The following is a 16937-nucleotide window of genomic DNA, read 5'->3' as shown; positions in this document are numbered from 1 at the left end:
GTTACTTCTCGACTATATTCAATACATGGAAAAAAGTGTGCATAAAAATACGTAGACATATTCTTACGTTAACAGTTTAATTTTTTTAAATGTTGAAATATACCAGAGCCAACTCTGTATTTTTTAACTTAGTGTTTCATTAATTTGGAAATAATTTAATTTAGATTCCTTACGTATAAAATGAGAATAATAATAGTACCTATGTCATAGGATTATATGAGGATTAAATGTTAGAAGACCACCTAACCCAAAAAATGTTAACTATAAATATGATTATTTATTAAATGAAGTGTTTCCATAGCCTAAGAAAGATTTTAAATAATTTTCAAAAACAGTTCCACAAGAATTATTACCGATCGACCCAGAATGAATCTTTTATAATTATGGACTTTGGATCTAAGTTCAAAATTTTTTTGCCATGTACACATATACCCACACATCCATAAAAGAGAGAATAATCACATAATGAAAGTAGACTGTACGGAAGAGTTAACACAAAATTGCTCTCCTTAGAGGGACTGCTTCCCAGGTTGGCTCTTGGATGACATTTAGATTTATGAAAGTTTTTCACCATTCCTTAACTGCTTAGAGTGACTGACTGTACCCAAACTGTACAAACAATGTGGTTTATACTGAACAGCTGCTTTCCTTCTGGGAGCTGGAATGTTGGTATGCACTAAGCAGAGAGTGCCTCCAATAAAAACCCTGGGCACTTAGTCTCAGATGAGCTTTCCTGGTGGCATTTCACACATGGCACATTAATTGCTGGGAGAATTAAATTTGTCCTATGACCTCCATGGGAGAGGACTCTTAGAAAATTGTGCCTGTTTCCTCTGGACTTTGCCCCAAGCACCTTTTGCCTTTGCTGATTTTGCTTTACATACATAAATGGTAATAAATTTTAGCCATTAGTATGACTATGCTGAGGCCTAAGAGCTCTCTCAGTAAATCAGTGAACATAGGTGTGTGGTTTTGGGGACTTCTGACACTTAGACATTGTGATTCAGACATAAAGTAAGCCTTGAACAAAGCAGCTATCCACTAAAATTTGTCTGTGAGGCAAAAAAAAAAAAAGAAGCCAAATGACTTCAGCTACTTAAAAGTTTAAATTTAATAAGTTTATGAAACAAAATATTGCAAGTCACTGATCTTAAGAGTGACCTTTTTTCAACTGAGAGACTGTTCTGCTTTATATCACCATGCAACAAAAGGGATTTCTCTTATTTGAAAAAGCCTTAATTTCAATATGGAATAAAGAAAGAAAAAAAATACTTTTTTACTCGTGTTTAAATGCTTATATAAGCATCACAAATGTGAATACTGGAAAATTTCTAATAAAGGAAAAGTTTTGTCACATAGAAACTTTCTATAAGATTATTGCTAACACTTAGTGCATGTTCTAGGAGCCATTCCCTTTCTTATAAAGCTATAGAATATAACAAGTAAACAGAAGTGATATCAAATGATTTAGGAAAACATTTTGAATGTTACAAACTTTCTAACAACACTATGGCTTATTTGCTTAAGTGTTGTGTTAAAAGTTTTTCTTTGTACAGTAAAAGAACATTTACTCAATACTATTACAAAATTAAATATAACAAAAAGTCTGAAAGAAAAGGTAATGTATGCAGAAAGAAAACACCTACCTACCCCCAACCCCACAAACTCTAGAATGAAACTCACAGAACACAAATATTTCTTTCTATGAACATTTTATGAAATAAGTTATTCAAAGGAAAAGAGAACTGAAATGTTCATTATTTTACACTTCACCTTGAATATATGTAAATGCCAATGACAGCTTATGTTTAAAAACACGTTCTTAAAACTGTAACCACAGTATATCATTAATTCACTATAAAACTCTCTAAGCTTAAAATAATTTTTTTGCAACAACCTGAATGTTATAGACTTTAAGAAATATCTAGAAGTTATCAGATATCCCAACTACTTTATATTTCTTTTCCAAATACAAAAGAAGAAAAAACTAATTCCAATGTAAACATTTATATGTCACAAATTTACTGCTTATCATAGCACAAATAAAAGAGTCATTTAAAAATACTAAATATTGGGATAAAAAAATAAATTTTCATCAAATGCAACTGAATACTGCAGGTGTGATCTCTGCAGCTCATTTTTAAAAATGAAAATTAATTTTTAATTTTTAATTCACAGAGGCCTCATGTGTGAATTTAACATTTTTCTAAAAGCATAACTTCTCATAATACTAAAGAATGTTTTGGGGGCTTCAAATACATCATTCGTTTACATCATGTTAAGGCTCAGCCTTTCTTATTATTTTTAAGCCACTTTAATAATTAAAGTACTGATAATAGTACTTACCAAATTTATACTTCCTGTAGGAGACCCATTAAAAGATTCTGTGGGATGAGAATTTCAACTTAGAATAGAGTAAAAATCTTTTTTTAAACAGTTGCTTTATCTAAGGGTCAAACACCAAGAACGAAAGTCACATAAGCCAAAACATAAAGAACAGTAAAGAAAATTGTGTTGCACTACTTTCAAACACTTGTTCCCTTACGCCCCAAGCCAGGTATTTTAGTGTAAATGTGTATGTACTCAAATTCGCCATATCCCAAAAGGCATTCATGTACAGGAGAGCAATGATTAAATATTTTATCCTCACAGTACTATATTAAGCTGTCAAATACAATGTAAATATCAGGAAAACAATGCAGAGTGAAGTTCATTAGAAAATTTTAGAGTATTTTGTTATTTCTGTCTCACTGGATAAAGAAATATTACAATAAAACTATTCTTTACTGTGAAGGATAAATAGATTAATTTTTCATATCTGTATTAAGCTCACATTCTTTGGATTCGGCTCAAATACACTGACAGTCTTGATTCTGAAATCAATATATAACTAATAGCATAATATGTAAAACTGCTTATGCAATGCCATTTAATCAAAAAACAACTAAAGGTTATTTTTAAAAATTAATCTTAGTATCTTTGAAAAAAATGAACAAAAGTGATCAATCTTTAGTTGGATTTATCAAGAAAAAGAGAGGACTCAAAGAAATCAGAAATGAGAGAGAAGTTACAACTGGTATCACAGAAATACAAACAATTATAAAAGATTACTATTAAAAATTATATGCGAACCAACTGGACAACCTAGAAGAAATGGATAAATTCCCGGGAACATGCAATCTCCCAAGACTGAACCAGGAAGAAATAGAAAATCTGAATAGACCTATTATTAGTAATGAAATTGAAGCAGTAATCAAAAATTCCCAACAAATACCAGTACCAGATGACTTCACAGGAGAATTCCACCAAACTTTTAAGTAAGAGTTAATGCCTATCCTTTTCAAACCATTCCAAAACACTGAAGAGGAAGGTAATTCAAATTCATTCTATGAGGTCAGCATCATCTTCATACCAAAACCAGACAAAGACACTACAAAAAAGAAAATTACAGACCCATATACCTGATGAACAGAGGTAAAATCTTCAACAAAATAGGAGCAAATTAAATTCAAAAATACATTAAAAGAATCATTCACCACAAAATGGGATTTACTCCAGGCATGCAAGGATGATTCTACATCAACAAATCAGTATGATACACATTAACAAAAGGAAGGATAAAAACCGTATGATCATCTCAATAGATGCTGAAAAGCAATAGATGCTGAAAAGCAACATCCACTCATGATAAAAACTCTCAACAAAGTGCACAGAGAGGGCACATATCTCAATATAATAAAGACCACATGTGACAAACCTGCAGCTAACATTATACTTAACAGTGAAAAGTTGAAAGCTTTTCCTCTAAAATCAGGAATAATTTCTGATTTAGAAGGATGCCCCTTCTCACCACTTTTATTTAACTTTATGGCTAAGTCCTAGCCATAGCAATGAGGCAAAAAAAAAGAAATAAAAGGAATCCAAATTGGTAAGAAGAAGTAAAAGTGTTACTATTTGAAGATGGCATGACAGTATATACAGAAAATCCTGAAGACACCAATAGGAATAAATTTAACCCAGGAGGTAAAAGATGTGAGCTCTGAAAACTATTAAGACATTGATGAAAGAAAGTGAAAAAGACACAAATAAATCAAAAGCTATGCCATGCTCATGGACAGAAAGAATTAATATTGTTAAATTGCCATACTGCCCAAAGCAATCTGTAGATTTAATGCAATCCCATCAAAATACCAATGAGTTTTCCCTGAACTAGGGCAAATAATCCTAAAATTTGTATGGAACCACAAAAAACCCCGAATAGCTCAAGCAATCTTGAAAAAGAACAAAGCTAGGGGTATCATGCTTCTGGGATTCAAACTATATTACAAAATTATCGTAATCAAAACAGTATGGTACTGGCACAATAAGAGATACACAGACCAATGGAACACAAAAGAAAGTTCAGAAATAAACCCATATCTATAGGGCTAATTAATCTAGACAAAGGAGACAAGAATATACAGCAGGGAAAAGAAAGCCTCTTCAATAAAGGGTGCTGGGAAAACTAAATAGCTACATGAAAAAGAATGAAACTGGATTACTATCTCATACCATACACAAAGATAAACTCAAAATTGTTTAAAAACCTAATCGTACAACATAAAATCAGAAAACTCCTAGAAGAAAGTGAACTGTAAACTCTTGAACATTACTAACTTTTTTCTGGAGATGTCTACCCAAGCAAGGGAAAAAAAGGAAAAACAAACAAGCAGGACTACAATAAACTAAAAAGCTTCTACACAGCAAAGGAAACAAACAACAAAATGAAAAGGCAATCTATTGTATGGAAGAATATATTTACAAATGATATATCCAATAAGGGACTAACATCCAATATACATAAAGATTCAACACCAAAAATACAAATAATCCAACTAAAAAATGGGCAGAGGACCTGAATAGACATTTTTCCAAAAAAGATATACAGATGGTCAAGACATGTGAAAAGATGCTCAACACAACTCATTATCAGGGAAATGCAAATCAAAACTAAAATGAGATACCACTTCACACCTGTCAGAACAGCTAATACCAATAAGACAAGAAATAACAAGCACTGGCAAGGGTGCAGAGAAAAGGGAACCTTTATACACTGTTAATGTGGATGCAAATTTGTACAGACACTATGGAAAGCAGTATGGAAGTTTCTCAAAAACTAGGCTGAAATCACATATGACCTTGCAATTCCATTGCTGGAAATTGACCCGAAGAAAAACAAAACCACCAATTAGAAGAGATATGTACTCTTACATTTATTGCAGCATTATTTATAATAGCCAAAATATGGAAACAACTTAAATGTCCATCAATAGATGAATCGGTAAAAAAGATGTGGTACATATATACATTGGAATTATTACCCAGCCATAAAAAGAATGAAATCTTGCCATTTGTGACCACATGGATGGAACATTGTAAAATGAACAAACAAAACTGAAATAGACTCATAAATGCAGAGAACAACTGGTGGCTGACATAGCACAGAAGGAGATGGGGGAATAGGCTAAACAGGTGAAGGGGAAAAAAATCAGTGAGAATGTTTGGTATCTTGATCTGGGAAATGGTTACATAAGTATATACATGTCAAAATTCATCCAGCTGTACATTAAGATTTATGCATTTTATTGTATGTACCTCACTACCAAAAAAATAAAGAGGCTTTGCTCAAAAATAAATAAACAAATGGCAAAAAAAGAGAGTAGGTCAATTACATATTATAAAAATTAATGGTTTTTCCTTGAGGTTTTATTCTTTTTTCTGAGCAAATTAAGATACCAATTAAGATGCCCCTTTGTTAAAAAGACAAATGAATATATTGTAACAATTTAAAGTTAATGTAGGGTTTCTAGCACTTAAGAGGTCATTTATGAATTTGGATCTCTAAAAGAGTCTTGAAAGCAAAAATTTCTATAATTTTATAAAAAGGCAGTTGGTATTGTTTTCAACAACTATAAATGCCAAGAACATTTCTTGGTTTCTAAGACCTTTGGTCACAAAAGGTAAACAGGAAATTCCACCTAGGATTACCCCTTGTTTAATAGCAAGGTGATAACTAAAATTAATAACAAATAGTTCTCTATCCTCCTTATTCAATTACACGCCTCCTACCTCATATCTTTCTACCGAAGACAAGTCAAATTAAGGGAGAAATCTAGAGCAAAACAAGACAGTTTGTTTTCTTGATCTACAATAAGATCTAAAAATAGAATCTAAAATCAGTCTAGGTCCATCTCATCAAGAAGTTGGTAATTTCCTACAAACATTAGAAAAGAGAAGAAAAGTACAGTTTACATGGTGTGAAAAATGTGACTCAAATTACAATTTAAAATAGCATAATTTAAGTACTTTTAAAAACTTCAAGACCATGTTTTAATAAGGAGAAAAATCCACTTTTAAAATTACTTAAAAACTGAACTAACTAAAGAAAGCAGTCACAAATTAAGAGAACGAGAAGGAAGAATGGGGAGGAAGTGAGGAGAGAGGAGAAAGAGTATGAATAGGCAAACCATCCAGGTACCTACCTATCTACTGAAGTTTGGCTAAACAGGAATGAAATTTCTTCCCCAGCAAAGAAAAACCACCACAGGCTGGTATCACACACAAGACTTAGTCCATTAGGGTCAATTATAGCCTGCAATTTTTTTAAAAATCAGCTACACATTAAACACTAGACTAGAAAATTACTTCATAATGTCTAAAAAGTAGCCAACATTTGAGAATGTCTAAAAAAATGAGTGTCAGAAGCTTAATTTTAAGTCAGAAAAAAGTCAGAATTTATAATAAAAAATGGGGAAAAGGCCTATTTTTTATTAAATAATCTTATACAGACAAGAAAATCATAAGCATTACTATTTGAAAAAGTTGTAGCAATTGCCTAAAACTCAAACACTAACAAAGACAATAAACCTTAAAGGTATTTTTAATGTTTCATATTACATCCATCACTCCACATACTTTTTTCAAATGGTCTCAAAACCAGGGTTAGGCAGTTTACTAGTCATAAAATATATTAAAGCTCATCAACTAGGCCAGAGAATATTAAAAAGCCATGACCTAGAAAGACAAGATACATACATTTAGAATTCCAAGCTGTTACAGTCAATGATTCCAATGTGAGGGATGACTCAACGACTGAGATACAAGGTAAGGTCATTTACTTCATATCAAAACCAGTTGCAGAAAAAAAAATTTTTTAATATACTTTATAGGTATGAGGTTTTGGATTTCAGATGGTTTAGAAATTTGATTCTATTAGCTGTCTACAAGAAGACAGACTAGCTAGAAATACATAAATGGAAACTAAAAGTAAATGTAGACGACTTTGGAAAAGTTCTTACACTCTAGGATCAAAAACTACTCCCATAGAATATATTGATACCATCATCATTTTAAATTATACATTACTGATAAGTTCATTTAATTAGTTGATTACAATTCAATTTATCTTCATTCTGGGTCTTATAGCAAATCCATTTGACAATACTAAGAAACGTTTACAGTAGATAAACAACAAAAACATAATAGTCCTCTCTGGAAGCAAAGTTGCTACTGTAAATTTCATAGCAGTTCTGTAAAAAATTTTTCAACAGAGACAGTAAATACAGATATACCATATAATAAGCTTGAGGCCTACTTTATTTTACTATTCAGTTCCCACAGAAGTACACTTAAAAACTTCTAATGCAATTAAATGCAGGTCGCTGAGCATTATTCCAATTTTTACAAATTAAACCAGAAAGAATATCAATTTGAAAACCTAAGATATTAGATCAACACTCAATATAAACTCAAATACAAATTATTTCTGTAACTAGCCTCCTTAGACTATTTATAAAGTTAAATCTCAGTAATGTAAGCTAGCCAGGGAAGAAGGTTCTAAGAGAGGAGAGGCTAGGAAGCTTCTAAAATAGAGGTATTTTTTAAAGCAGTGCTCAGTACTTACTAGATTATCATTATCTCCAACCCCAAATCCTGCCCATAAAACCTATTCATAAGTAAATGATTATAATTAAAGCACTCTCTTAGTCAAATCTTTTCTATTTACTTTTTATTTACTTTCTTTATTTGCTTAGTAGAACACAGCAAAAAGTATCAAACCTTAGATATTTAATTAGACTGAACAAGTACTTCTGATTTGGTAAAATGGTCATTGGGCCTAAGAATCTGGAAACTTGTGCTTTAAAGGCCTTTCCCACTACTCTTGAACAACTGAATGCTTACTACTAATAGAAACTAGAATTTGTGCTTTAGTTTATAAATCACTTTCATATACATAAATCCATTTACATCTGACAATGACTCTGAGGTAAGATACTCTTATGAGAAGAATATTACTGCAGATTTACAACTGAGAAAAATGAGAAAGATATTATCTGGCCAACATTACACGGGTAATAAAGTGGTAAGAGTAAAATCTAAATATTCTGACTCAAAGTCTGTTTTGTTTCCCACTATTTTATGCTCATAGTATCCTTACTTGAAAAAACTGAAAGATTAGAATAAAAGACTCTTACAGTTTCTTCCAATGTGTACTGAGCAGGTTCTGGAAACAGTTATAATTAAAGAGAAAAACTTACTCTGAAAAATATTGCTTATTGGTCTATGGTATACTTACAGAATCTTTCCTGGTTATCTCACTTAATCTTCTCAATATTCCTATTAGTCTTGAGTAATATTACTTACTAGCAAGAAGGAAACTACCATAAAAATATTTGGGTGACACAACTCAAGAAAATATTTTTCTTTAAGAACTAAAGGATTTTATACTTATGTTCTAATCTATTATTAAGTTTTCAACATTTTTTAATATAGTAACTAAAATTTTGTCATTCATTCACAGATTTTTAAATATACCAAAATTTATGGACTTCAAGAACATTTTTTATCTTGTTTAAAGGTCATTTTTTTGGTAAGCAGTGAAAAATGTATATATACATATTTACATATAAATGTACAATGTGTACCACCTTACCTCCATCCCCATCATCTGATCCTCTGAAACTAGGATCTTTTAACATATCCAGCTCAGCTAACATGCGCACATAAAGTGCATTCTGTCTGAAGGAAGGATAAAATCTTTCATCTCGTAGCATCAATTCATATACCTTATTGAAATAAATCAAGAATAGTCATCATTAATACAGGTAATGTATTAATTTTCACTAGTAAGATTTCATCAAAAGCTAGACCGAGGCCTTGCTATAATGAATCACAGGCTCCGTATTTACAAAATGTCAGCAAAAAGACCAAGTCAGAACTAATGATTTCTTCTGGTCCCTCTAGAACCTCAATTGTACTGAAAAAGGTCCTAATGTAACACTAGTCACTTGATAGTAGGTTACATATAATGTTCTAGGAAGCAGTGTTCTTTCTTTAGGAAACAAGTCCATAAAGGCTCAAGGAACATATCAAAATGAGCCATGTTATTTATATATCATTAATTCATGAAACTCTAAGAATATGTACATGGCTCTTCAGATTAAAATAAAACAACCCAACCTAAGGATTTTCCTCATTTGTCAATGAAAAAAACAAAAACTAGCTTACTTTTTTATAATTGAGAAAGGGGCAATCACATTACCATAACTCATCTTTTTAGTTAGCACTCTATTTCAATAATCTTTTTGAATGAATTACATGCATGTAGGAATATACATTTTTCCCAAGAAAGATGTAATAATAAATGTTGTATATAATACCTTTCTTTGAATGTCATCAAAGATTTCAGGAGTTGGATCTTCATGATTCAAAGTATCTGCTAATTTTGCTACTAAATAATCATCAACAATAACTCTTGGAGAGGCCTAACAGAGAGAAATAACAGTAGTAATGATTTTTGGAGTTTCTATACATAAGTTAACTCTTAATGGTAGGAGAATTAAATAATGAAGTTGTGTTATTGAAAGTAATTGGCAGAAAATCCTTAGTTTGTAAATGACACTTTGACATTTAAAAAGGCTGAAATAAGAGCCAAGAACCTTCTCATTGTGTACTATACAGCAGACTGGTAGACATAGATTTAGATTTTGACTTTTTGCTGAGAAAGTTACCTCTCACTAGGTTTCACTTACTTAACCTGAAAATGGAAATACTATTACAATATGGTTATTATAAGGATTAAAAGAGATTTACGTAAGGAACATAAGTACAGTGCCTGGCACATGGGAAACAGCCTTAGGAGTTAAACATTCAGTAGTCTTGGACTGTATTTAATATAACTGCCAAAAGCATAAGCCGTTCATTCTTATCATTTAACATTAGGCAATCCTTTCCTAAGACTTTAAAATACAGTAACCTTATCCTAAATTTACAATGCTGAAGCAACATTCCAGTGTGCCATCAAGGGAAAAAAAAAAAATGAGTAAGTTAATTTGTTCTAATAATTTCCATTTCAAAGTGACTGATACCATACAGAAATACAAAATCTGATGTTCAATGTAAAAAATTACTTTATTAAAAAAAATGCAAGAAAGCTAGGGATATGGTCATTTTTGGCATGTCAAGTTTTGAATTTTTAGTTTTGAAAGCTCTGAAATATATGAGTAAAAAGGATGATACTTTTTTGCTACTTTTAGAGAAACTAGCAGAAGTATGCACTGTTTAATTTTCTATACTCAACAAAAGAATATCTAAGGAATAGAATGAGTAAATCAAGGAGAAAAAGTAGAAGTAAACGGCAGGGTATAAATGTATAGGAAAAGGGCTACACAACTTCCAATGTTCCCTTGTTAACTCACACTCTTGTCAGTAAACCCAAGTAAATTGTATGGTAGTTGGTTTTTTTTGGAGGAGGAGGAGATGGGTGTTATTTGTTGACTGTGTATGTTAGGATGTGGTGTAGTGGTGGGTGGTATGTGTGTTTTCTCCTGGAACATGAGAATTCAACATCTTCAAGTATGTAACAAAGGTTAGAGAGGAACATGTTAGATGGTTTTGTCCTTTCATTTCCCCTCTGACCTCACTAAACTCAGTTCCTAGGAAATAAGAAGAGGCAAATTTGAAAATAGTATTTTACATTTATTTAGTTTACTTTTTCTATAATCTAAGAAACAGAGTTGAATTAAGCCTCATCCTTGGTATATGTGTGACCAATAATTCTGAAGAGTTATTATGGGACACAACTAAGCAAAATCCCTACTCAAAAAAAGTAATATAGAACACAGACTTTTTACTACTTTAACATAAATATACAAAAATGGGTGTTATCTCCAAATGATCTATTAATCTGTTCTTCACTATTACATACATGTGGCTATTTAAACAAACCAATAATAGTAGCTGTTAACATGGGCAATTAATCATTAGTAGGGCTAATTAAATAAATAATATGTTGAAAAAAATGTAACAGTACATTTGTATCTGTCTTCTGATAAAGCAATTTGCTTTAACTTTTTTAACTATCAGATGTTTAGATATTTAAATAGAAGCTATATTATTGTGTATTCTTAGGACATAAATGTAAAACTTTTTATAAGATTTTACATACAATAGACTAATTAAACATATTATCTATATTTAATAAAAAATAACAATTACTTTCTTTTTAGTCCATGATCCCATAGGATACTGTTACTTCTTATGTTTCCTTTTTTAACAATACTTCTCTGATTTTAGACATCCTTTTTTTTAACACAGTGGTATAACTGAATATAATCAAATATGAAATCCACTTTGACTTTCAACTCTGCTCTTAAGCTTATATCACACTTACTTTTCTTATCAGTCCAATGTGATGGCATCAATTTAAATATACTTTCAATAAAATCATTTAGGCATAGAATATGAGATTTTACTTACAAAAAAACAGCAGATTTTTAGACCTGCGGGGATTTGTTTCCAGCTCTCCAAAGATGTCTACCACTTTGTATCTACAGGCTTGTCTGGTAGACCAGCTGTTCATCAGTCAAGTCCTTTGCATCTACTAATTCATCATATAGGCTACCCACGTCTAAAATGCCCACTTAAAAATACTTCAAAGTATAATGGATGTCATCATAAGTTAAATCTCTTTTTCTTGAGGGAAATGGTTTTAAGACACACAGATCATTTAAACTTGTCAGAGTGAAGGTGGATTCCAAATAAACTAGTTTTAGTAAAGAAATTAAGAAAATTCTGTTTAAGCTAGGCATCTCTTTCTGGTGATATTTTCTAAGTTCTCAATAGTATTAATGCTAAAAAATGAGTACTGTTTTTCACAGAATGAGTTTTTGTTATAGCTACATATAAACAACTCAAGTCACTCCATCCTTTTCAAAGTTCCTTTTAACGTCACCAAAGATAATTCAAGAATTTTGGAGAGAAAAAAAATGGAATTTTCTGCTTACTGTCATTTCTGATGCATTTTTTAAATTAGAGGACATCATTCTTGTCATTTTCTTCGAAAATATGGTTTCACTGAAGGCCAACATTTTAGCATCTTTACTATGGCTGGCAAAAACAGCCATCTTGAAAGCAAACGTCTAAAAAAGTTATCTCCTGACATTTTTATAATGTCAAAAATCTCAGTATTTCTGCATATTTAGAAGAAACTAAAAAATTGACCAAAATTTTACATTATGAAAACCTCAATATCACAGATGAGCAGACCATATCCCATTTGAGCAGTGCTATATAGAAGGAACACATGAATTTAGCAGGTATGGTCTTTTCATTTTCTTTGATAAGAAGTTTATGGACTGAATGGAATTTGTTAAAATTTACTTTTGTACTGTCTGCCAATATGCAGATAGATAAGCAAAGTTTGTTTTATGTTTTCTGCAGTTTATTAAAATCGTTGACATCAAGAAGATATCTAAAACTCCATTTTCTCAAAGTACCTGGGAACTATGGGACATGAACTCTTGTTGCCACAGTTTGATAGAAAATAATGTACTATAGAAAGCATGGTTGCTTCTAAGATCTGACAGAATAGGCTCTCAACTTTAAAGGACCACAACATCTGTTATCAAAAGTTCCTCATTTACTCAAAGGATATTTAAGTTGAAACTTCTGAATCATGAAATGCAACTCAACTCAGTTTTACAAAGCAATCAAAGGAAAGAAAGACAGGTCAATGTATGTTCATTTGCGTAGCATGCCCAGGCTAATTCAACAGCCACAATTTTCAACTGATCACTCAGATATTTTGGGAGATAAAAAAAGGAGTTCTTATTAACTTAAAAGTACTTGTAATATTCAGTCTCCACATTTGCTTTCCTATCCCATTCTCCGACATGACCGATCCCAAAGTGCTTTTTGCACATTGTGTAGTATGCTCTACTTTGGTTAGTTACTCTTGCTATATATAACCCAGCTGTATGGATCTATATGTATTCCATATATATTAATAGAATAACCAGTCATTTAGTCATCTTTTTCAGTGATGTCTGGGTCATGCTGGTGTTGGTATTGCAACCATTCCCATTTTCATTGTCTAAACTTTTAGAAAAGATGGTTACAATATTCACAATTATCCCTATCACAATACAAAGCAGACAATGGGAAAAGTGAAAGACGACTGTTAACACATGATAACAATGCACTAAAACTGTACTGACAGTGATACAGCATGGAGAATTCATTACTGTGAAGAGCAAATTACAGTTCCCAACATTTAAAGACCAAGGGAAAACATCAATGACTACAAAAGATAAATAATCCATGCCAAAATCATTTAACACTAAAAACTTGTTGCTTTCAGACGTTAATTCTAGAATCACAGTACAGGTTTTGTAGTTTCCCTAAACCTTCTACATCCATTACTAAAATCTGGGACTTTCTGTAACCTGGGAAGGGTGTCCCAAGACATGGGATGTCTTTGTCAATGCTGAAAAGAGAAATTACCTTCAAAAGAGTAACAGTGAAATAAATTCATGGCTGATTTTTCAAAGAAAAAAATGAGAACCAGAAAATAATGAAAAGGTATCTTTAAAATGCTGAAAGAAACTGACTTAAATAACTTAATTTTTAAATTTTTCCAGTATCATTGTAATCTATACTGTTGGACTACAATAGAATTTACTTTACAACTTACTTTAAGAACTAACATACATATGCCCTGACAAAGTGTTCTCAAATAGCAGAAATTCTTGAATATGTGCATGCATGAAGAAACATGAACAATAATATTCAGAGCAGCAATGTAATAGAAAAGAAATGGAAACAAACCACCTGCTCATAAACATTATCAAAGGTAAATAAACTTAAATATCTGTGCAATGAAATACTTCAGTGAAAATGAACTATACCTGCATGAACTAACATGTATGGATTTCAATACAATAGTGAGGGGGAAAAAGCAATATATATAGTATCATTCCATTTATATAAAATTTAAAAACAAAGCTAAGCAATATATCGTTTAGAACACACATGTATAGTGAAACTGTACAGGAAAGCAAGTGAGTAATTTTGGGAAACTGGCTTCATCAGGAAATAAGGAAACAGGTGAGCAATACAGGTGAGGACAGATGAAAAACATATAGGGATCTCCAAAATATAGGGAATGTTTTCTTATGCTCAATGGAGTACACAAAGGTATCTGTTATTCTATTTCTTAAAATCACATTCTTCTAAGTATATTTCATAAGCCAAAAATGTAATCAAATGCACTAGTTAGCAGTGTTCAAATATAATTCATACTTATATTTCAAATATAATTTTTGTGCTAAGTATAAATTAAAAGGTATTATAGCATACCCATTAAAAGTAATGGAGTTTGAATATTTCTGAATCCTGAGGATTTTGTGTCCACATTCATGAAGAATATTGGTCTGTTTTCTCATTTAGTTTTCTAAATATCTTTGTCTAGCTTCGATCAGAATGATACTGGCCTCATAAAATGAGTTCAAAATTGTTTCTTTTTTTCTCTATTTTTGGGAATAGTTTGAAATATTGGTATTATTTCTTCTTGAAATACTTGACAGAATTCACCAGTGAAACCATCTAGGTCTTGCTTGTCTGAGATAATTTTTAACTACTAATTAAATGTGTTATATTTTCTATTTCTTCTTGAGTCAGTTTGGCAATTTGTGTCTTTCCATCAATCTATCCATTTCATCTAAACTGTCTAATTTGTTGTCATAAAGTTGTTTAAAATATTTGTTTGTAGTCTTTTTAATTTCCATAGAATTGGTGATGAGTTCTTTCATTCATGATTTTGTGCCTTTCTTTCTTCTTGGCCAATCTAGCTAAAGGTTTTTCAATTCTATTTTCCTTTTCAAAGAACCAATTTTTACTTTCATTGACTTTCACTGTTATTTTTCTGTTTTCTCTTTAACTCATTTCCATTCTTACCTTTACTGTTTCCTTCCTTCAGTGTACACTGAGTTTATTTTGCTTTTCTTTTCCTAGATTTTTAAGGTGAAAACAGACTGTCGGAGATCTTTCTTCTTTCCTAATTAGGCATTTAAAGCTCCATAGTTCCGTCTAAGCACTGCTTTAGTTACATCCCATAAATTTTGATACATTGTTTTCATTTTCATTCAATTCAAAATGCTTCCTAATTTCCTTCTGATTTCTTTTTCACCTAGATACTATTTAGAAGGGTGTTGTTTAATTTTCAAACATTTACAGATTTATCAAAATCCTTTGTTGTTGATTTCTATTGATTGTGTTACGAGAAAAGGACATACTTTGTATGATTTCAATACTTTTATTTAAATTGAGAGGTGTTTTATATAGCCTAGCATGAGGTGTATCCTGGAGAATGTTTCAAGTGTGCCTGAAAATAATGTGGAATCTGCTGTTGTCAGGGGAATATTGTAAAGATGTGTTAGGTCTCACTAGTTTATAGCTTTTCAATTCCTGTATATCCTTGGTTATTTTCTAGCTGTTCTATTGAGAGTAGGTTGAAGTCCAACTTATTAACATTAAATTGTCTATTTCTCTCTTCCATTCTATCAGTTTTTATTTCATGTATGGAGTCTCTGTTATGTTTATAATTATTTTATCATCCTGATCAACTAACCCTTTTATTATTATAAAACCTTCCTCTTTTCTCTAGTAACAATTTTTGTCTTAAAACCAAATGCCTAATATTAATATAGCCACTCCAGTTCTGTCTCAGTTATTGTTTGCATGGTTTATCTTTTTTTATCATTTTATTTTCCTCCTATTGTGTCTCTGAATCTAAAGTGTATATGATCTTGAATCTTGACTTGGTCATTTAGTGTATGACTATGGCCAAGTACATTCATTTTTCTGAACATCAGTTTCTTCACCTATAAAGTGAGGATAATAATACACAGTAAGACTGTTATCAAGATTAGATGAGCCAGTGTTTGCAAGGTAGTTAAGCCTAGCACAAGTAATGGTTATTTATAAATATTACAAAAATTATTATTAATGATACTGCCAAAGAAGATAAGAAAATAGTAATCAAAATATATCCTCACCTTTTCTGAAAGATACTGATCATAAATTCCAACAGCAGCTGCTCTTAAAAGACCTTTGGTTTGGTTGCTTTGATGTTTTCCATCTTTCCGATGACTTAATAAAACTTCTAGCTGCTGTTGGGCTGTAACTCGGTAACCTTCCACTGTCATCCAGAAGAAGAGATGTGCTTGACCTCCAGTTTGCTGCATGTAATCTAACAAACAAAACCCGTAACAACACTGATATTAGTATCACACATTCTTGGGTACATGAGCTGTATGACAAGTAAGTTAAGAAGGATTAAAGTTCCAAATACTTAAAACTCTGCGTTTTGGAAATGTTTAGCAAATGCTTGAGATGAAAAAAGTTGTATCACAAACTAGTTAAGTGAAAAAGACCAGTTATGAGAGAAACACAAAAGAGAAGCACATACTTTGTTTTTAAAAATCTCATTTTTCATGTTAAAATCTATCATGGATAAAAATGCTACAGAAGGCTTAATCAGAAATAAACTACTTCACCAACATTCAGCTTCTCTTCTCAATATACATTATTAATCATAATATTAGTATTTCCATAAATAT

General features: G+C 31.3%; 1 protein-coding gene across 8 annotated transcripts in view; it reads right to left on the bottom strand.

Moving 5' to 3' along the window:
* The window catches only part of SNX13 (sorting nexin 13), a 170195-nt gene that overhangs the window by 26367 nt on the left and 126891 nt on the right, over positions 1-16937 (bottom strand). For all 8 annotated transcript variants that reach the window (XM_073238738.1, XM_073238736.1, XM_073238737.1 and 5 more), the window contains 4 exons: positions 16374-16567; positions 9699-9803; positions 8972-9104; positions 2347-2384 (listed from right to left, as the gene is read on the bottom strand). In XM_073238738.1, the coding sequence (XP_073094839.1) occupies positions 2347-2384; positions 8972-9104; positions 9699-9803; positions 16374-16567 (470 nt within the window). The remainder of the gene's footprint in view (positions 1-2346; positions 2385-8971; positions 9105-9698; positions 9804-16373; positions 16568-16937) is intronic.

The sequence above is a fragment of the Manis javanica genome, chromosome 6 (genome assembly GCF_040802235.1).
Source record: "Manis javanica isolate MJ-LG chromosome 6, MJ_LKY, whole genome shotgun sequence".
Classification (NCBI taxonomy): domain Eukaryota; kingdom Metazoa; phylum Chordata; class Mammalia; order Pholidota; family Manidae; genus Manis; species Manis javanica.
Note: the sequence above shows the minus strand (reverse complement) of the source record. Positions and strands in the feature narration are given on the sequence as shown.